The sequence below is a fragment of the Aythya fuligula genome, chromosome 10 (genome assembly GCF_009819795.1).
Source record: "Aythya fuligula isolate bAytFul2 chromosome 10, bAytFul2.pri, whole genome shotgun sequence".
NCBI lineage: Eukaryota > Metazoa > Chordata > Aves > Anseriformes > Anatidae > Aythya > Aythya fuligula.
This window is the reverse complement of record NC_045568.1, coordinates 4,636,771-4,660,409: the sequence shown is the minus strand read 5'-3', so window position 1 is coordinate 4,660,409 and position 23,639 is coordinate 4,636,771. Positions and strand designations below refer to the sequence as shown.

Sequence of the window (23,639 nt, the reverse complement as noted above, 5' to 3'; positions counted from 1 at the left end):
ATTAAATTGATAGACTTACAGTGATGCAATCACAGGATGAGACTAGGAAGCCTGGCTCATAAACTTCAGAAAATTTCTGAAAGAGGAAACGATATGTGTTATTCCCATTACATACAGGAAAATACAAAAAATAACACAGATGAAGACTCTACTGGTTAGTTAAATAACCACCTACCAGTTAACAAAGCAATATCATCAGTAATATAGAAGATAATAACAGTGCCTTTTGGTATTAGATATCAAACTAGAATACTTATTTCTACAGTAGAAAGTATGATAAACACATTTATGAAATCTTTAAGTGCCCAGATATTAAAAAATAGTTAAAATGTAGATAGATAAACGTTGCTTATCTTTGTAAAGTCAATACAAATAACCTTCAGTTTTAAAACTGATGCAGATGAAATTGCTTCTGAGTGCAAGTCAGTTTTATTGTTACTGGATAACTTCCATGAATGTAATTTATAGTCTCTAGTGTATTTTAATGAGAAGTTAAAGTATCTATAATGGTCAGAGTTTACTAAATGGTATTACATTTTCAAATTTATCCTAATTAAGAGCATAGGAACTTCATAGCTATCTAAAATTAAATATTTTTTTAATTTATTACAAAATGGAAACATATTTTGTAGCTAGTTGTGGTGTTTTATGTAGAGACCTCTGTGCAGTGTAACTGTGTAGAAAAATGTCCTGCAGTGCCAGTAACCAACAGGCTTCCAAGCAGTAGAAATGGGGATGTGGTGCATTTTGGCCATTGAACCTAAACAGGACCAGGCGTACACAGCTCTGTGAGTTCAAAGTCAATGCTTAATTGGACAATTCCTTCAAATTTTATGATGGTAAAATCATGTCACACTCTTCAACTAATTCGAATTCCATTCAGGGAAAATAAATAAATAAGTAGGATTTCTGACTAAGAGCTTTAGGCTTGGCTCAGGTTTAGAAGAGAATAAACTGACAAAGCAGAAATACATTGTAAGAAAGGGATGTCAAATCTCTGATCTCTGCATAGATCCTAAAAAATGAACCTACATTCACCAGACTAATAGTGCTGCCAGCTGCCTCTAGTTACAACGTATGTTTTGTTTCTTTTTAAAACACAAGTTAAGTTTATTTTGTCAGGTTCACTGGAAGGACATGGCTCTTGTTGAGACATTCAAGTAACAGGAATTTTTATCCTGGTGCTGCTGCTGCTGCTACAGTGGAACTGCAAGCACAGGACAAAAATTTCAGTTTAAAGGAAATCACAGTCATGAATTCAAGAATAGAAGCACTAAGTACACCTTAGTAAGAAGTACTCTGGCAGATCATTTTTTATTTTTCAGCATAGTGCATTGAAAATACAGGCAGCAGTATAGTGTAAACTGGAGGTCTTTAAAAGACATTTAGATGTAGAGCTTAGTGATATAGTTTAGTGGAAGACTTGTTAGTGTTAGGTCAGAGGTTGGACTAGATGATCTTAGAGGTCTCTTCCAACCTAGATGATTCTGAGCACAACATTAATCAGATAAGTGTTCATGAGCTTATCTGTTAATTACCTGTTAATCTTGTTAATTAACTGCTCAGAGGTCACAGTTGTAGCGCCTGTTTCAATACCTTCCTTTCTACAGAGCAGTTTTCATATTCTTTACTCTTCCCAGGTTTTCTCTGACCCTGTAGCCATTGTTACTGCTTTCTACCAAATTCATTTACAAAACTGTGACGTTTATTGAATGTTGTAATTTTCTGCTTCTTTTCACACTTCATGCCTGATGGTGTCTTCTTGTTCTGCACCTATTACATGGTAGTTCCAAAAGGGTGATCTCAACAAAACAAGCATCCCAGGCTTGGTGACTGTTTCCTCCACTCCCCCATATTGCGGACTAATGGATATACCCACATGTTTTGAATTATGCTAATGAATACTTTTACAAATATTCTCTGTGTGGATAATGTTATAAATGGCCATTTATAACAGATAACAAACTAAATCTTCTAGGATATGGATTATTTCCTTTTTCTTAACCAGAAAAATAAATAAATAAATAAATAAATAAATATTATATATATCCTTTGCCAAGTTTGGTGAGAAGATGAAAGGGGAAACTGTGTTTAATCTTTAACTATCTTTTCTTCATATTTGGCTGGCAGGGTATTCTTACTTTTCGAAGTGAAATACAGTCTGTACACAGATAGTTCCCTATTTGCATATGTGCATCTGCAGATCTGAGGCCAGGAGCTTTCACATCTTTTTGTGCTCATGAGTTTACCTGGAACTCATGGTTTTAATGGTCGTCTGATGTCTCAACAGCTGTTCTGTCAGTACTTATCCTTTCTGAGTACCTGTACCATTTGACTGGTGTCCTTTTAACCGCTTTAATTTGGCAATTTTTTTCTCATATTCTAGCAATGTCAAAGGCTAATTACAGAATTTTCTGAAATGGAGCATTCAGTATTTCACTGTTCTTTCACTGTAATTATTAATAAATGAGATCCGAGAAAAAGTTATGCCAGCCCCAAATCTTTTATACAAACAATATATGTGACTTCCTGGAAATATCTTGACATTTCAGAAGAGCGGTATGGTATTATTTTGCAGCTTTTAGGCATTTTAAATACATTCTGACCAGTGACTACTGAATCTTTAAACTTAATTTGTGTTTGAAGTCTGTTCAGTAATTATCCTAGCAATATTGAAAAGGGGTGTTTGATATAATAACTTACATCAGCAGAAGAATAAAAATCCAAAGCATTTCACTGCTCTCAACATCAACAGTTGCCAAAAGCTTTGTGGTCTCAAGCTAGCTAATCCAGCAGATGTCATGACATGATTCTGAAAGACTTGATATTAGAAACATCTTTCTGTGATACATTTCAAAACTATTTGTTGTGAATGCATGTTTGCCTTAATTATTGTTTGTTCAGCAATTTGAGAATATTGGGTTAAATTTCTCCTTGGATTTAGTAGTTCTGCCAGTATAACTTATTCTTGAGATAATTCTTTGTCTATTATATATCTAAATAGTGTAATTACAACGAGAATTTGCATTGTATTTTCTCCCCCTTTCCCTTTCAGGAGGGGGAGTGAGAGAGCAGCTGTGGTGGAGCACAGTTGCCCACCCAAGTAAAACCACCACAATGTCAAGCATGAATGAACTCCCAGTATGAAGGAGCTCTGTATTAGCAACCATAAGATTTTTTCCGTTTTTTAAGTATGTAAATTCTCGCTATTAGTATATGATGGAAAATCCTAAAAGCTTTCATTTCAGAAAAGCAAATTCAATGCTAAATATTTTTCATTTTGAAATTTAGGAATCTAGCGTTCTCTTGCCCAGATTTTAAAGCCATTCTCCTTCAGATGTTTTACTACTTCCTTTCATCTGTAAAACATGATAGACTTTTGCTCTATAGATAAAAGGAGCACCTACTCCTAGTAGTACCTTATCGTAGTCAGCATCTTGAGCCATGCAACTTATTCCAAGCTATTCTAAGTTGTTCTGCAGAAATGAAATTTCATATTAATTATAAAATAACAATGTGAGAAGTTAAAACCACAGAAATGAAAACATATAGACCGAAACAGTCTTTTTTAATTTTTAGTAGGTGATAAAACATTTTAATACTCAATGTCATTATTTTGATTAATTACACTGTATTAGCAAACATAAGTAATGTATCTCAACTGTTTTTTATGTAGGTTCCAACAAAGAGCTATGACAGGTTTTCCAGTTGCTGCATTTATTTATTAGCAATCCAAACATAGTTATATCTATCTTTGGAAAATTCTATCGCATGTTTGACACATTTATTCTCCTTTCTCACTAATTAATAATAATACATTATAGTTTATCGTATTGTTATTTAAGTTACAGTGGAACTGTTTATACAAAAAAAAAAAAAAAAAAAAGTAAAGAAAAAGAAATTTAGATACATTTCAGGTATGTTTTATGTATATGTCAGAAATCGTGTGGTATAGACCACTTCCATCTCTCATACATATGAACCTGCCAAATATATCAATGCAATTTCTGTTGCTGGTCTTCCAATTTTGAATTCTGATTTTTTCCATTTTTAATTGTCACAGCAGAATTTATACTTAACCAAATTAAAGAAAACCTTTAGCAATATTTTCATATTGCTGGGAGGCCTTTCCCTCCCAGCAATAGAATTGAAAGAAAACGGAAAACATGCAAATGACTCACATGCACCAGGGGAGCTTTAGGTTAGAAATGAGGAGACATTTCTTCTCAGAAAGAGCAGTCAGGCATTGGAACTGGTTGCCCAGGGAGGTGAGGTGTTCAAGAAAAGTTTGGACCTGGTGCTTAGGGACATGGTATAATGGGTGACATTGGTAGTAGGGGGGTGGTTGGACCAGATGATCTGGGAGGTCTTTTCCAACTTTAGTAATTCTCTGATTCTATGATTAGTACCAGCTCTATTTAAAACTGATTCATTCATACTTGCTAGACCTTCTTTCAAGGTAACTTACTGCCAAGTAACTATACTGCAAATTAAAATGAAACCCATGACATTTTCAGTGTCAGTTTCGTTCACCCAAATGTATGAGAAGTCTTCAGATTGCCTGCTCTGCTAAGATGAAGTAACAGAAAAGAACAGATTGGGAAGAGGTGAGAGGAGGACTCAAACTGAGTTTTCTGCAATTTCAATAAGAAATTTCAGTTTTCATGATAGTTTGATAGAACAATACCACACACAATTGGAAACTAGTTAGTATTAGCAAAGTGACTGTATGAAGGCACACGTGTAGAGCCTCCATATGCAATGGGAGAACTGTGGTAATTACAGTAATAGCAGGAATAAAGAAACACTGCTAAAAAAGCAAAATAACTACAACTTCATCATCTCTGGATTTGTGGGCCTGTCACAGTGATAGATATGAACAAGAAAAGCACTGGGATAACTTAATATTTCACCTTCTATGCTAGGTTTTTGTCTGTCTGATTTTGCAGAGCAATATTCAGTGTTTTTTTCCCTGCAACAACTTATTCTCTTTGTCTATATTGGGATGTGGTATACCACATGAAATCTTGATATTGGACTCCAGAGCAAAAAGAACAGTATTACCTTAAATGTTGTTAGCACATTTTTCTAAGGGAGAAAGCAGAGGTTTTGTTTTGTTTTGTTTTGTTTTTTAAGTTAGTGTTTGTTCCTGTGGTCAATAAAGGATTCCACAGCTATGGAATCACGGGAAAATACATGGTCCTCTTAATTACAGGAGTGCCATTTTTATTGCTATACTTAGAGGTCTGCCAGCGTTTCCATTACAAAGCCTGTTTCAGTGGTTTATAGTTCAATCATAAAAATGTGCTTCTGCCATTATGAATCTTGAGTCAGGCAATGATTTGTTCCCACCTCCTCAAAATTGAAAAAATAAATTAAGAAAAGAAAAAAAAAAAGTATTTATAAAAAAAGTATCTGGTTTTAAAATATGAAAGCAATAAATAACTAGATGTTGACTATATAGGACTTTGAATTTCTACAGTTTAAAAAGAATTTTATTTTGAAACTAATCGTGTTTTTTAATGCTTACATGATTATAAATGCCTTTAACTTAAATTGGTTACATTGGAACAGCTCTAGAAAAGTAACCAAAACAGCTAAAAGTATTCTGCATTCAATGCTTCTTGAACCTCCGTACACAGTAATAAAATAGAATGTGTCAGTATCACAAAGTACTCTTTCATGTACAGCTCATTTACATCCTATGTTCTTTGCTTCAGGATAACTGAGAGCATTGAACTGACTATGTAAGTGAAGACGTGTAAAATGCCATTAATTAAATATATTAATTTATTATATTAAGTATAATCCTTTTGTACCTACTTTAATTTTACTCTTAAGTTAAATTATCCTTTGATATAATATACCTTTTTCCTGTTTTGTACTATATCCAAGAGATAAATACAAGTATTTTAGTATAACAAATTTTGGAAATAAACAGCATGCAAGCACTCTCCTAGTAATTTATTGGATGAATTACGCAGGGAACTCTAGTCCATTACTTTATATATGAAGTTTGCTCTGTTCATGCTCACAAATTGAAATCTCAGCTGCAGCTGGGTCATACAGAAACAAAAATATTTTTCCAAAAAGAACTATTAGGAAGTTATCTTCTCTTATGTCAGAGTACCTTACCAGTGAATTTATAAGTTTATTCTTAGCAAAGGATGTTCAGCATTACAAAAGAAATCTCAAGCTTCTCTTGTAGAGCCCTCAGTTCATAGTCACTTTCAGTTATGACAATCAGTATAATTTTGGAGAGGGTGAGGAAATATAAAAAAGCAAGCTCCATTATATATTTTCCTAGTAAAACAGCTGTAGACTCTAATTTAAGAAATGTCCTTATATTTCTTAATATAGAAGAAGGGGAGGGGAAGGAATAGGTCAAACTGATGCCAGTGGCACATCCTGTTGAGCAACAGTGAAGTGAGTGGGAACTGGGAAGTCAGGAGATAACAGCCATCCGCTGTGTCTGTTAGAAAAGCTTCCATGCTAGATGTAGGAAATTACAAATGGGCTACAGTGATGGGTGTCAAAAGTTCCAGCTACACCAGAAATGTCAGTGAAATTCTAAGTGGATCTTCCTTAACTTTTTTGTCATCTTTGGCTGGATGGTCTTTAAGGAGATTAGAAGATGGGGTCTTTTTTCTTTTCCTTTCTTCCACTAAAACTGTATAAAGCATTCACAGCAGGATAAAATTACCCCCTGGAATAAGAGCACTAAAATCTGGGAGAGGAATCTATGAAACTTGAATTAGTGTATCTGACACTGAAGAGCTGCCATGCTGTAAGTAAACACCAATCTTGAAACTTAAAACTGCCAAGAAACAGAAAAACAGCAGGCAGTGAAGTCTGAAGTGTCTAGTGCTTCTCCAAATCAAAAGCTATCTAAAAAGTTGCAAATATTTTTATGATAGTTCACAGAGGGGGATTTTTCCCTGAACCCTAACCTAACTTTAACGATACAGTGCTCCCATTGTGCATATAGCTGCTTCAGAGGACTTTTTCCTAAAATGACTTTACAATAAGCAAAATCAACTGCCTCTCAAACTTCTTCCAATAAATACTTACATTTCCCTGAAACTAACCCTAAAATAACCAACATCACTTGTGATTTTGTGATCAGCTGATAGATGGTAAGCAGAGCAAGATTTAACATATCCCAGTTCAATATAGATTAACACTTATGGTTAAATGAAATATCAGAACAATCTGTAGATGCCTGTTCAAATAACCATGTGGCAAAAACAGATTTGGCTACATTACGGTTGTTTAAATAATTTTCATAAATAATTTAGCTTAATCATTTAACTCTTAGTTGATTCCTCTAACATTTCTTCTTTGTTTTCCCTCTTAGCTAACAATGCCAACATTTCCCGTTGTTGTGAAGATTGGACATGCTCATTCAGGCATGGGAAAGGTGCAGATGCTACTTACTGCATGTTAGGAGGCTGGGTGTTTGTCTAAAATAAATGCATGTTACATTGTTTCCTGGATATTTTAATTTTCACTGTCCAAATTCTGTCTCTGATCCTTGCTCCTGCAAATCTCTACTTGTCTGTTATTCAAGAAAGCACCTCTCTTTAGGAAAATACTTGCATAATATACAATATATTTTCACATTAACATGTAGTCAGGCAGTTGTCCTTTGTAGGACAGTTTTGGAAACATGCTGAGATGCTTTCCTGAACCTGAACCTTGTTTATTAATGTAGTTGACTGTGGTGAAACTATTGAAGAGTCAAGGTCTGTCTGTACAATCCAAATTTTTGGACCTGGGAATCTAGGAAGATTTTGCCTTGGTTCTCTGCTAGTTTCAACTTGATACAGATTTCTTCATTTCCTGTCTTAATGTATTCTCTGTGATTGTTTCATACCACTATATAACTGCTGCTTTCTTTCTCCAAAGTAATTGCATTCAGTGGTGAGTACAGTTGTTTTGATATCACTTATCTCACAATGATGGTTCAAGGGATATGATTTAAATCCCACTTTCATTGATGTCAATGAAAATTTCTAGTCATTACCAATTAACCACCTTCTCTCACTGAAAACACTTTAATGCTGTAAGTGTTTTAGATTTAAAATCATCAGAGAATAGTTACATTTATCATCTTGAATCTCCAGAAGCTCCATAACATAATATTTGGCACTAGCAATAGAAATAGAAAGATGATTTATTTGTATTTTATTCAGTAATTATGCAGCTTGTATATTATATTCAATGCCTATGACTGCTTTATTTAGTACTTAGTAAGTCAGTGGAACTCTGGCAGCCAGCTTAATTGAGAGCAGAATTAACTATTAATTACTTAAACTGTGGTTTCTGTGGATGGCATACATGAAGTATTATGATGTTTATACTGTATTTTCAATATTCACCTCCTGTTTATAGAAAAAAGGAGATATTCGACAAAAATATTCAGCATATCAAATGTCTACAAATAAAAAGAAATTTAGGTGTTGGTGGTTTTTTTTTTTTGTTTGTTTGTTTGTTTGTTTGTTTGTTTGTTTAGCTATAAAGTATTTTAAGTCTTTAAAGATTAAATGCCGGTCTTTTGTAGTGAAAAGTTTACTGTCAGCCCAAATAAAGGTTCTTCTCATACCCTAGTCCTCCCTAGAGGGACACTACTAGGAGTAGTGTTTCCATTTGTCATAATTAGACTCACATAAGCTATTAAGCTTTCAGAAACTGAGTTGAGACCACTGTATCTGGTTCTGTGGCTCTCAAACAAATTACTCTGTATTGTTCTTAATCTGAATTGAGAGCAAATACTTAGGCCTTATGGCTTGTTTTGGCTTCACAAGATACCATTTAATATGCAAGTCCTATCTCACAGCTGTGACCACTGTTGCCTACAGGTCCCATTTTAAGTATCAGGTGACAGTGGAAGCAAATAAGATGCTGGACTTGCCAGAATGTGCAAACTCTCCTAATATTAGATAGCATGGTACATACTAATCTCTATTTCCTTTCCTCACCTTTCGGAAATATACTTTGGGTTAATGTCTTGTTGGAGACATAGTTTCCCCCTCATAGTTTCTACCAGCCCTAAGACTTCTCTTCTGAGTCACTTTTTCTCCCCATTTCAACCAGCTTCCTTTGAACTCAATGGTAGATATGTGCCCTCGCTGTCCAAAAGTAATACCCCTGCCTGCCATCTGTCCTCTAAAGTCTCCTTCTCCCTCTCCACTGAATTAATATTCCACAATTTTCCACCTCCCTCTTACTTCAAGATGTTATAATTGGTGGTATTAATACCCATCACCATCTTATCGTAGTGTTCAATATCTAGGAAATCCTACTCCTAGAAAGCCTGACTCCTTGCAGAGAAATAGGACAACTGATTCTGCTGTGTTGAGCCAGCCCTCTGTGTTCCATGTGAATATACCTTCATCAGAATGTCTTTACGCCCTCATTTCCTCTCTCATGGGAGATAAGTGACACAGATGCGATAGTTCATGATGGGCTCCATCTACAATCATTTACGTGAGCAGTTTAGAAAAACAATTGCATATAAATTAGTGTCACGCATTATCACACCTTTGAAAATTCTCCTAAAAGCCGCAGATCCAAAAATTATCAATCAACACTACAAATAATAATAATAATAATTAAAAAAAAAAAAAAAAGAAAATTGGAAAGAAAAATAAAATCTACTGTTTGCAAGTTGCTTTCTGCAGATGAACTGGTAACATTTTGCCTAGGAAAGCAAATACCTTAATGCAGGAATGTTACAGAATCTAGAAATCAGATAAAATATCCAATACTTTTTTATGAACTCATGCTATTAAAAAACATATTTCTCATGAATGCCATTTACAACTGAAGTCTACATTTTATTCCTAATTGCTGTTTTTTTCTTTTGTATATGCTGTTTATTTGTGGTATGATGACTACAGATCAAGGTAGACAACCACTACGATTTTCAGGACATAGCCAGCGTGGTAGCACTTACTCAGACCTACGCCACTACTGAACCCTTCATAGACTCCAAATATGACATCAGGATCCAAAAGATAGGCAGTAACTACAAAGCATACATGTGAGCCAAAAACTTTTCTTCTTTCATCATTTATCTCAAAACTAATAAGCACCAATAAGAATAAGACTGTTGGATGAGCTTCTGAGTTGAAATGTGGGGACTCTATGCCTTCATTGTCATATTCTTCAGAAATATAGTATGTTAGACTTTCTGTATATATCAAGACTTTCTTCTTTAAGTTGATTGTCACTGAGAGGAGGAGAGTAACACAAAAGGTGAGCCTGCCAGAGTGGTTTTCCTGCTGATCTTTAATTATTTTTTCATTTAAAGAAATGGAAGGGGATTTGTTTTCTATAGAGGACTTGTTTTTGTCAAATTTTCTCTCCCTCTAAGAATATTTAGATGGCATTAATTCACACAAACCTGAACAATAAAATTTAATGGAAGGAAGTGCTCTTCTTTTAACATAGCAAATGTAAGAAAATCTTACAATGGCTTTCACGTATGTGGGTAAAAATCTCTTCTAATTTGAGAAGAGCTCTTGGAGGATCCAGATATGTTTAAAGATTATGACTATAGGGAGGTTAAAGTGGTGTTTCAGTTTTAGACACATTAAGCAAGAATAGCAAAACAGATTATGAGGTATTAGTTGAGTATGGTAACTGTCTTTATGCTTTTTTTTTTTTTTTACTGTGTTGACTATTGATTATCATTTCATTCATGTTTTTAAGACAAGTTAGATTATCTCATATTTGTTCCCTCATGCTTACAGTTTTGAAGCAGGAAAAAAAAACACGGATAAAAATACACATGCGTATCTAGATACACATACAAAGACATGATGCTAACTATTCCTGCAACATTGGAGAAATAAAAGACTTCTTGTATATTGATATTTGAAATAAAAATAAATTAAAAAAAAAAACAAAAACAGTAAGGGGCAGTCAATTTTTAGTAGTAAAATTGTTTGAACTTTAAGCAACCTACAAATGTGAGAAGCAAAAGTTGGAGCTTGGTTAAAGAAAATGTGTGAAATATTTTTTAATGTTAAAGATAGACTTAGCATTAGGTCTCAAGTAATTTAGAAACAACCAACAAGCTCTATCAGAAATGCAAAACCTTCTGCCCAGGATTGGGGCAAAGATCAAAATGTATCTCCTTGGGTTGGTATTGAAGGGCCATGTACTGTGACTACCCCCCTGTGACATTACTCTCACAAGATCAAGACTGTATGAGCAACTGCTGGCCTCTCCTGACACCAGAATTGAAGGGGTATTTGAGAATGACTTAATAGTCCATCTGCCTCTCGCTGTGCATCTGAGCAGAAGAAAGAACAACACAGAGTAGGGTGGACATACTGTCCCCAAAGGTCAGATCCATCCAACAGTATAGACTGTTGGATGTTCTTCTGCTCTATTTTGAACACAGAACTATAAATTTTACAAAAAATGTGTTGGAAATTTGAGCTGGGAAATTTGAGTTGTGTGCCATAACCAAGGCAGAATCTTCAAATAAATTGCAAGATTTGGGTGGTTTCTGTAATCCTTGATCCAAAATTCCTGATTTTGAGTGGTAGCAAGGCAATCCAGAAACTTTATATCTCAAGCTCCCTACAGAATTTCAGACGTGTTGGGCCTACCCCAATACACAGCCTCTCCCTATAAGCTTAAGAATCAAAACCAAATGCTTTTGAATGATACACCTTTTAGTCCCTGGTTTCTCCAGGAAAGTCAATTGCAGTTCTGCTCATTTGTCTGACATTGATGTTCCAGACTGTTGACTTTTCCTGGCTTTAGCCCCATAATTTGAGGTATCCATCCTACTTTTAGGAAAAGTAGCACCATACTCCTACACCCCAAAGTCTTCTATATCTGTTCAAACAGTATCTTGGTCCAGATTCACCTTTTCCCAGACTTCTAACTTGCCTCTTCTTATCTCTTATGCCTTCATTTATTATTGCCCCAGATTCTTCCCTGCTCCTTTTATTCTACTCAGTGACATTCAACAGCTGTGCTCTCCCCCTACTTCCAGTCAACAGTCAGCCTCCTTTCTCTGCCTTAGACCTTGTCATGCAATTATTTCAGCCTCTTCAAGGGTAGGTTAGTGCTTGATAGGTTTGATAGGTAGATTTCTTGTACTCTGCTAGCCATCTCTCCCCTCCTCTCTTGTATATAATAAGCAGAGTTGATTTGTCTCTATCTTACAGCTCCCAAGTGGCACAGTCTTAGCACTAAAGCCCAGCTGTTAACAGTTATTGACATACCTCCAGATACCAGCAGTCAGACGCAATATTAGTAACTTGATGGTTCATTCTCTGTGGTAGAGACTGGACCACTACATTTCACAGGAGAGAGCCCTACATTTTTTTCCTTGACTTGAAATTAAAATTTGGTTTAGTCTCTGGAATAATTTTTGTAATAGTTAGCCACACAATGTTTATCATTTTTAAACACAAATGTTTCTTCTTCACAGAAGAAGCAGTTGGCCTAGGGGACAGAAAAAAAAAAAAAAAAAAAAAAAAAGTATAAAATGACAGTCTGTTCCTGCTACCTTTTATTTATTCTTATGTTTCTGTTCCCTCAGAAACTGAGTTCATCCAGATGCTAAAAGCCTAGCAATATTTTTTTCTCTAGATTCTTTCATAGAGTTAAATCAAAAAAATTAAATACTGATCCATTGTTAGAAAGCATCATGAAAGGAGAAGATTTACCAAATGTCTGTAAAATTCTTCATATGCATACATACACATTATGTCAGTGGTATATTGTTTTACAGCTGGTTCTCATTTTGTTCTGTGACACAGGAACAGAGTACTTAAAGAGCCACCACAAAAAATACCAGCTGAGCATTTGTTTGTGTAATTTAAAGAGAGTTATTAAGAGCTTCGGTTTTATAATTCTGTGGGAAATTGTGGTATAAGTGGATCCATGACTCACAAAACACTGGTGCTTATCATCTGTCAGTAGAGATTATAGCCAAAATGCAACATTGGATCCCTCTAAATACCACAGCTCCTCAAAACTTTTTGTGACGCATACTTAACTACACTTGGTACCATTACAGAATCCAACTGACTTAAAGGAAATAGAGTTTAAAGGGTCAAACACAGTGAAGAAAAACAGATAATGATAAAAACACATAATGATGTGAAAAACCCTTAGCAATTATCAGAACAGAAGTGAAGAAGGGAAAACTTACGTATTTCAGTAGTGGAAATCATACATGACTTTTATGAAATCATAACTAAGGTTTATCATACTAGATAGTCAGGTAAAGGCACTTTTGCATCACTTAGCCATGGTCAAATGGACCAGCCCCATTGTTTTGGAGTCTCTTGCATCAGTGGCTCCAGTCCACAAGCTGTCAAGATTACATCAGTTAGGGCGATGTCCATAGCATTCCTCTCAGTCTTCATCTGGTCCCTATGGCATCATTACAGCCATCCATACATCCCGTCTTGATTCTGCTTCAAGTTCGATAGGGGATGTTTCAGGTTGCGGAGTAAAAATACGGCTTAAAACATCTTTTCCTCGTTACTCAGCAGTGCTTCTTCACTACTCAACAGTGCTGAGGTTACATCAGTGCAGCTGAGCATCAGGAACTAAATACTTACTAAAAGTTTTCAGGACTTTTTTACTCTTTTTTTTTTTTTTTCTTTCTGAATTTGTCACACTTGTCTTCCTAAAAGACACCTTATATAGTACATGTTAAGGAATGCCTTTGAGAAGTCTGCAATAGAGTTCAGATGTGGTTTGTGAGAATTATAATCTCTCTTCAGAAAGCGTGTGGAGAAATAGTGAACTTAAACATTTCAATTGTTCCGTAAGTGCACACATACAAATAAATGTCACAAAATAACCTTATTACCAGGAAATACCTTACACATAGCATGTCATGTGGACCTTCCCTTTTCAATATATTCTCCCACAACAAAGAATAAGAACTTTACGCTTTAAAATTCAGCTACCTTTATGAGACTTCTGTAGAAAGGTTGACATTCCCCCACAATTGCTACTGACCCTTGTAATTAGGTTAATGGAAAATGGAGACAAAACTATTGCTTCTACCTAGTATACTTTTAATATATTACAGATGTTTCGGTTATTTTATTAACTGGAAACACTTCATGATTTGTATCCTTAGCCTATTCTCAAAACAACATTTAGGTTTCAGAATAAAGCTATCTTCTCAATCCTGGTAACAGTCCTAGGGTCTGAGGAGGAGAAAATATATATATATATTTCTTACAGATAAAATAAAAGATGGTATACTTGAGCCCGAACTATGCTGCTTAGATTATATTAGTAAACTTGCAAAGAGTGAAAACTGGAGGAGAAAGAGAAGTCCAGCTCTATAAGAGATCAGAGATGTAGAAATCTTGACTTTAAAGTAATAGGACCTAAATCTGTAATGGTGTGGATTTGAAACGAGAAGCTGAAGCCTCACTTCCTTGACATTTGCACTAATAATATGTTACAGGCTATTCAATCCATTTATCACTGACAACAGTTTATTCCTAACACTTGCACTTAATCATAGTTTTAAAAATTTTCTTAAATGACTAAATGGGAAACAAAAATTTCACAGTATTGTCATACTTCATAATATTGTGATGCCTGTTAAAATTCTTCATGTTTTAGATGCTCTACTATAAGCTGTCAGACATGAAAACAATGTAAAAACTGCATTAAATATTAATGTTAGGATCAGAGTAAATTAAGAGATAAGGAAGATATAAAACCACTGGCTGTTTTTGTAATATTTCCCCATTTTCAGGAGGACTTCCATATCCGGAAACTGGAAGACAAACACGGGCTCTGCAATGTTGGAACAAATTGCTATGTCAGATAAGTAAGTCCAGTCTCATGTAAAAGGTAATTAAAAATACATATATTATTATTATTATTATTATTATTATTATTATTTAATCACATTGGTGACATGCAATTCACAGTAAATGAAGATTCCCCATTCATTTTGGAAAAAAACCTTGGAATTAGATGAAAGAACATGAGCCAAGAGTTTCCAGAGGAGTTGTCTAGAATTAAGTATCCAAATTAAGTACTTAATGGTCTTACCCCATGTCACAGTGTTTTAAATTTTTCTCCTACATCATCGATTGTAACCAAGCAATCTGGTCTAAACACTGTCTCTTTAAATTGTATTTCTCTTTTCTATTAATTGTTTGTCATTTCTGAAACGTCTTTTCAACTGCACTGTCTTTTTGCCCAGATGCTGAGATATTCCAAAGCTTATTTCCTTCATATCATCATTCCAGCTCTGTACTTTGGTATACTATACTTCTCTTTTCTCTCTCATCCTTGTGCTGGTTACCTCTTAGTAATTCTGTCTATTACAGTATCCATGCAGTACCATTTTCAAGCTCCAGTCTCTTCAATAGTGCCCATTAGCTCCAATAACAACATATAGGCCTCTTTTATATGCAAAGTGAAGCTGTGAATTTTATTTTGTCCAGCTTCTCCAAAGTTTGCTACCAGTGGAAGCAAAACAATCTGTACAGTAAAAACATAATCTAAAAAATTCTAAAATTCAAGAGTATTTATTTTTCTGGTTTTGTTTGTTTGTTTGTTGTTGTTTTACTTTGATTTTTTTGTTTGGCTGGTTGGTTGGTTTTAAGTCTGGAACCTACACTAACTTGTTCCCTCTTATGAGCTGAGAGAGAGACAGGAGTTGAACCATTGCCTGCCCTAAGAAAGGTGCAAATAAATAAGATGGGAATTACAACTCCCTGCTGTCCAACCCCTGTCTAGACTGTGTCCTCACTGATCTCCCCTCTGGGAATGGAGTGGAGCCACATTATTTTCTCTTTCTCATTCTCCTCCCACCTTCCTTTAGAAAGTGAGGTTATACATTCACTGAGAGGGAAAAGAAAGTGCTTTAGTGAGCATAATTACAGTCCATGAACTACTTCTCTGTAAAAACGCAGGCACGTAAAAACGTTTGGCCATAAGGAAAACTAAACAGTAAGCATAGGCAATGAGTATAAAATGCTAACCTTGCCTAGCCACCTCACTGTAAATGCTCTATGTTGCTTTGCTGCTGCTTCCACTTTTGAATATAACACAATTAAAATATAGCAGGTATTTTCCCATTAAAAAAAAAAAAAATAGCCAACAAAACAGAACTTCTTTTATGCTGATGAAGACAAAAGCATAGAAAAAAATGTATGTGTCCTTGTAACAGAAAGGGGTATGTATCTCATGCCATGCTTTTAGTTTGATTACACACAAAGCAGATAAAGGAAGAAAAGAGAAATTTGAAACTTTCTGAAGAGTTGAAGTACTTTAAAGGCATACCAAAAGCAATCAAATCTAATGAATGTGCATTTCAGGGCACTTATAATACATCTCATGATTTAGAAAAAAGTGTTTTGAAAGTGCTGCCTGAGTCAACATTGTTGACTGAATACAAATGTTAGTCTAGAAATTTGGAAAAGAAAATGGAATGTGGAGCAGTAAGGGATGATGATGAGGCACAAAATGAGAAAATTTCAGTGATACGTATTCATATTGACCCCTCCATTTCAGAGGCATTGCTCCCCAGATAGGACCAGAACAATATTTACTTATTGCACACACCTCATATTTCATGTCAGACACCCGAGGAACAGTACTTTGTTTTCTATCAGTTCTGAGGATGCTGCACTTTTTACTGGTTCTGGGAAAACAGAACCATGGCCTCTGGTCAAACCTACTGTACAAGCCTTGGGTTTACAACACTAGAGGAGAGTCCACTCAAGACCTCTCTTCCCAAACGTACCTGTATTTCTCCAGGTGTGCTTGTTGGCAGAGTATAGACTACTAGAAATTCTCTTAATTAAATCTGATTAATTTTTAAGTCTTTTAAATAAAATATAGTGGTTTTTTTTGTTGTTTGTTTTTTAATAGAAAGCTCAGATAGTTATTGTTAAAGACAAGTTTTGCTGTCCTCATGTCTTCCTAAGATACACATGGGTATTTTACAGAAAAAAAAAGAAAAAAAAAATGTTTGTAAGCAAGTGCGCTCAAGCAGTCCAGTCAGTCAGTGCACCTACAAATGTTGGAATTGTCAGGCATCCAAAAAAAACTCTCATTTTGGACAAAAATGTTTTTCTCACAGGAAAAAAAAAAAAAAAAAAGTTGCTGAAATACTACCATCAGGGTTTTTTCAAACATTTGTATCATTTTTTTATTTTTTTATTTTTGTATTCTGCTTAACAGAACATTTTTTTTCCATTGCACAAAAAAACTATAAAGGATGTGACCTAATAAGTTTACTTGGAAAGGATGCCATTACCAAAGATATTTTTATATGAATAAGACTCGGCAATGAGTTTCCTTTGATCCTACAGTGAAGTCAAATGCTAGTTTTATAACATCATTTTTTTGCAATGGAAACACTATGATGTGGCATATTTATCATTATGTCTTAAAGACTGGATCAGGGAGGGAGGATCTATAAAAGGAAATAGTTCTCATTTATACCCAAATACTAGCCAATGAAAGAGAAAAAAAAAATATGATAAATAACTGCTTTAAAACAGTGTTTTGTTTTGTTTTGTTTTGTTTTGTTTTGTTTTTTGAGGAAAACATCCTTCAATTGGTGGCATAACAGTGTCTGCCTTAATAACCCTTCAAGATCATATCATCACTTACTGGTGCTCAGGCACTACTGTGTTATTAGTTAATTAAAGTTCTCAATGCTATTTTGTGTCTATACATGTAAGTCAATCCTTGCCATTTAGCACACATACACAACTTACGTCACCTCAGAATGCTCTCAATGAAGTATTACAGCTCCCTATATATGTCACTAACAGTTCTGTGCTTGATCACAGGAATTGCCTCACTCTTCTTCTAGAATGTCCCACTTCATTTCCTTGTTAGTCAGATAATCTCTCTATTCATAGGATGGATAAAGGTCTTCGTGCAAGAAAAATAGATCACATTACCGCATGTAGAATGGGTAAACTGTCCATTCCTCAGTTCATATTTCTTACCATGAGGTTAGCAATGAAATGCAGGAGTTCAGTGTTTTATGAAGCACTCACTTTGTTGTAGGAGCTGTAACCATTCTTCAGAGTTCTTTAAATTTCTGTTAAATTTTACTGTAGTGGCCTATAAACCTACATGAAGCATATTACAGTTTTCTGCATGCTACCTAACTTTTACTTAGTGTCATGTGACTGTTTCTTTTTCATCTTATCTTGTCTGTTTTGTCTTGGTTTTTCTTTTGCCCTGTTCAGTAAAGTTTATATAAAGCTCATTGCTACTTTGAAATACAGTTTAGTCAGTAATTTAAGACAGAGACTCTCATTTTAGTTTTCCTGATAAAAGAATAAAACCCATACATAATTAAATACACTATCAAGTGTGGTAGGCAAGAGGATTGTCACACTTGAATCAGTGCACAGATGTGCCAGTTTGAATTTCACAGGAAACAGAACCCCCACCCCCTACTGTCTAAAACTCCTTGGCATCACTGTAGCTATAAAAACTGGTCAGAAGATAAATCCCCCTTCTAGGGAGTTCTCCCATAGTGCACAGCCACAACTAGCAAGCTGTGCTAGCATAAGGTGGTAGAAGTGGGATACCACTAAATGGTATTTGCGTTCCAGCATATCTTCAGGTTACTCACAGTTTAGAGCAGAGACATGTTTGGACCAATGTAAGCTGGGAGACAGCCAGCATAACACTAGCGAACGACACAGAGCCACAGCTTTTTTTTGAATTCTGCTGGGAAAAGCAGAGTAATCTACTCAGAGTCTCTATGCTACTATTCTGGAAAAAACAAATTCAGTAAAACTGACAATATAGTGAAAATTCTGAGTTTCAAGCAACCCTTATATAAAGTGTAGTACTGGATTAAGCCTGTAAAAACAAAAGCATGATGAGATACTCACAGAAAAACTGTTTTTGTAAAACAGGTACAAGCTTTGGGTTGACACCTGTTCTGAAATATTTGGTGGTTTGGACATCTGTGCTGTTAAAGCTGTACATGGAAAGGATGGAAAAGATTATATTTTTGAGGTAAGCTATCCCACACTTTTCAATATATGCTTTATATATTACAAATATGAAAATAAAGAACATTTGTGATAGTTAGGCATTGGCCTATTTGTGTTTCAGGAAAGACTGTATTTTTGAGCAATGTTTAAATCATAATACAAAGCCACATGTCCAAGTTAGTGGCAACACTTGCTGGAAAATGTAACCATATCATATGGTAATGTTTTTTAGTGTTTCAGGAAATGTACACAAACTGCAAAACAAAACCAAATGTAGATGTCATATTTTCCTAGCCCTTATGATTTCTTTCCTAAGCAGGCTTACCAGTTTTTCCTGGAAGGCTTATAGATAGCATTATCCCAAGGGAAAAATTATATCTTTACATGGAAAGGGAAATTAAGAACAAAGTGTAAACAATTTTTATTTTTATTTTTTTTTGCTAGCCTAAATGTTACCTTTAGGATCTGATTCCTCATGAACTACCAATACTAGAAGATGTTGCTGTGGATCATTTTGAAAAGTTTTTTCATTTACCTTAAATTTATTATGGATAAATGTAAACTTTGTCTACCCATAAAACAAGCTACCATCAGTTGCCTATCACACAATTTGGAGGTTTATGTTTGCTAAAGCAAAAATAAGAACATTTTTTCTAAACCATGACAGTAATCTGGTATCCAGAAGGAGGTTATAGATGGATTTCCTTCTTCAGTTATTTATATCCATTTATAACAGAAAAGCTCTGCAAAAATAAAAATATTTGTTTTGCCACAGTGTTAAACTTTTGTAATTTCACAAATTCATTTCTCATTATTGTAAGTGCTAAGAATTCCCAAAGCAATCAATAACACTTTAAAAGGCTGAGCAGCTTGTAGAATTACAAGCAAATCAAACATAATTAGTCACTACCTCCTGATATACCAAGGAAGATTTCAAGAAATCCTGTATCATTAGCCTGTCCAGCCAAGCCAGAACTTATTGTGTCTTACTGAATCTTAACTCGCTGTAATATAAAATGTAGGATTCCACACTAAACCTCCTCTTTTGTTCCTTTGTATAGTGCAGTCCATCCCACCAAAAGGTCCTGTTAAGTCTGTAATGGTTGCCCCAGTGAAACCTGACTGAGATTTGAAAAAGTGGAAAAAATATATTCTTCTCTTTCTGAGAACAGACTGCCCTGACTTCTGGTGAGACAAAATAGAGGAAATTCCTGAACATAAAATTTGTCAGGTGTTCCGCTTCACTCTTTGGCTGTAGGCACAGGTGTATCTCAGACATAGTCTGCTTACTGGGAAGGTATTGATTTCTGCTTACAATTAAAATCCTCTCCAGTACTTGGACTTTGACAGCTTCCCATATGCCATTCAAAGCTTTATAGGATACTCCGCAGTTCTTATGGCCCCTAAAAGTCTCAGAGGATCCCAATTTAGACACTTCCCAATATGACTAAATTCATTACATTGGGGGTAGCTCATACTGATTTGGCTGGCTTTAAGCCACTACATTTTTATACTACAACTTTAACTATAAAATAAATAATAAAAAAAAAATAATAATAATAATTAAAAAAAAAAAAAAAGATTATTTTAAGACGTAAGATCCTAGTTACCTCATAGGGTAACACTTAAAAACTGAAAGATCACTGGCAAAAAGATACAAAGCTAGATTAGGAGACCATTCAACAAGTATATCCTTGTAAGAACAAGAGTAAAAAAAATCTTTCTTATTTCCTACAGACTGTAGCTAAATCTAATCTGAAAAATGTCTGGCTTCAACCCACTCTACTTAGTATCTCCAAATGATCTCTTTTACACCCTGCTCCCATTTCTTCCTGCTGTTTTCTGCTCCCAGTGGAAGTTAAGGATGCATTTTTTATTTTATTATTTGACATTTCTCTTGTATTCCTCATTTAGCAAATTCCTACCAGACTAAACACACCACTTCTATTAACTGAACTCCAGTTTCAACATTTTTGATACTGCATTGTTTTGAAATTTGAGAGGAAATCCAACCATTGCCATCGACTTCCACTGGTCAGTGTACACAAAGTAACCAAACTTGGTTGCTCTTTTGGGTAGAAGGAGAAGGGGGAGTAGTTTTTCCACAATGAAATAGCCAATGAAAATTATAGAATGGAACAACAGAGAACTTCAATTCCTGCTGCTGAACAAATGCTGTAGTTTTTCATGCCAGATACATTCATACTAAAACATAAAATAATTTAAAAAAAGAGAGAGAGTTCTGACTGCAGGACACATCATGAACTGTGTTTGTAGAGCATTTTTAGTACTGTACATAATAGATGTACAGTAAAAAAAATAAAAAAATAAATGAGTGGATAGAAGCATGATAATTCTTGCTGTCTTATAGAATCATCTGAATTGTTTGGAAGATGGTAATGCTTATCAGCAGGAATATTTAGAATCTCTATAACCCATTGAAGTGTAGAATTGTTTGCAAAGTTCACATCCAATAGAACATCTGTAAAACTTATGATCATTTGCTACTAAAAAAAAACAGCTTACATCAACAGTTGTTGCACTATAATTGTAACGGTTATTGCACTATAATTCTGTTATAGAATGAAGAGCAGAAAAACATCTGTCCCCATACAGGAAAAATTTCTATTTTTTTGTGTACTTTCAACATGGGAAGATAAATGTGTCATTAAAGCTAGCTTGTACATGCTGCAATCAAAAACCAGTAGCTGAACAGGACAATTGGTCTGTAAATGCTATGGTTACTCCCCAGTTGCAGTACCACACTGAAACCCCTGCTCTCAAATTTTCCTGGTGACTGGTACATCTATTACAAAACTAAAGCTTTCTGTGTTACTTACACTTTCATTCTGGACATGTGATCAGACAGGAAACATACAAACTTACTAATGTATGAAATAATGTATACAGATATGATCATTTTAAACCAGTGTAGCCACCAGCAGGAAAGCATACATAGGTGTTGACCAGATTCAGAATGAATGTGAATTAAGGTACAACAATGCTAAAATATCTTTCACATGTTCAGCGTTCTAGACAGAAAATACGGAAGGATTCTCTGTAATGAATTTGGGAGAACAGCATTTTACAGGAATGAGTACTTAATGCATATTTATGTTTTGACAAAGGTGTTCAACAAGAGCTTTGGAACATGCATAATTCAAGACAATAGTTTTAAAATTCCTACAGTACTTAAATATTACATGTAACACAACGTATGCATACAAAAATCCATTCTTAACTAATGTCATGTATAGGATATGAACTTTATATGTCTATGTTTGGAAAGCTATTAATTAACTTCTTATTTTCATTTACATTCAAATCCTATATCAATAATTTTATTATTTTGGTAATGTTGCCATTCAGCTGCTTTGTGATGGTCATGTTGTCATTCCTTGTTTTAACATTCTGTTTTCTTTCATTCCCCAAAACATGGAGGAACAAATTGCACCAGTGGCTGATATTACAGAATCAGAACGACACTGTGTCTCATGAATTTAATATTCTAGCTGTACTTCTTAAAAAAACAGTATATGAAAGTGATTTTTTAATCTATGATCTAGTACAATATGCTTACATTGCAGGTAAGAATGTATTGGTTCTTAATGCTAGATCCAGTCATCGTTCCCCACCTCTTCAAGACGGTTAATTTATTTTTTTTTCTTTTTTAGTTTCTCTTCCATATATATTTTGTTAAAATAATATTTTTTACATAAGTTATTGTAAAGCTTCATGGCTGTTCAAGTTACAGAAAGTGTGCTTGCTGTAAGTAGAGTTCCTGCCTGCTCAGGAACAATGTGGAAGGATTAGAGAGCTAAAAGAAAAAAAAATGAAGGTTATTTAGTGACACTGAAATACAGTTCCAGACATTTAATTTCTACGTACATAAATGTTGTTAGGAAATAGAGAAATACACAGATCCAAATTACTATGAGCTTCTTGTAGATGCCTCCCTCGTGTGATGTGCATGTTCCTTTGACCTGGTAGTTCTCCATGTAATAAACAATAAGAATAAACTGCAGTGTAAGTACACCTTCTCATATTTTTAGCTTTTGGGCGCATTTTATAGATCTGAGTCTGTTGTCTGGTGCTACTTTGTACATTGGTATCTTTTTACTTTTTTTTACACCCTAGAGGTTTCTAGTCATTTGAAAGAGCTCAGGCCAATACTATTATTTTTTCCCCTAATAATGACAAAAAAGATACATTTTCAGTGTGCCATTCATCTTTCCACACAGCTGTAAATGCTACTACATGGGAATTTTGAAGGATGTCCATTTGTGCAATCTTGTTATTAAGTTGAGGGATAAGATATGCATCCCTGGGATAAAAATCCAGACCAGTTTTTCAGAAGACGGGAAGAATGAAATACTGAAGTTCAAACATAATAAACAAACATTCAAACATAATACAGCCTCTGTTTTTCTGAGAAGCCAGAAGTTCTCTACAGTTTTTCTTAGAGGAGGGCTGTAAGAAGTAACTTTGCCTTTTAAATGAACTAACTTTGCCTTTGTCGTGGTTCCGCTCAAGTGGGCAGCCGAGCTCCACCACAGCCGCTCTCTCACTCCCCCTCCTCAAAGAGGAATGGGGAGAAAATATGTGAAAAGGGCTCAAGGGTTGAGATAAGGACGAGAAAATCACACA

At 34.9% G+C, this 23,639-nt stretch overlaps 1 protein-coding gene across 1 annotated transcript in view; it reads left to right on the top strand.

The window, feature by feature from the left end:
- The window catches only part of SYN2 (synapsin II), a 180,913-nt gene that overhangs the window by 126,327 nt on the left and 30,947 nt on the right, over window positions 1–23,639 (top strand). The window contains exons 6-9 of the mRNA XM_032194140.1: window positions 7,358–7,420; window positions 9,903–10,045; window positions 14,762–14,836; window positions 18,912–19,014. Coding sequence (XP_032050031.1) covers window positions 7,358–7,420; window positions 9,903–10,045; window positions 14,762–14,836; window positions 18,912–19,014 — 384 coding nt within the window. The remainder of the gene's footprint in view (window positions 1–7,357; window positions 7,421–9,902; window positions 10,046–14,761; window positions 14,837–18,911; window positions 19,015–23,639) is intronic.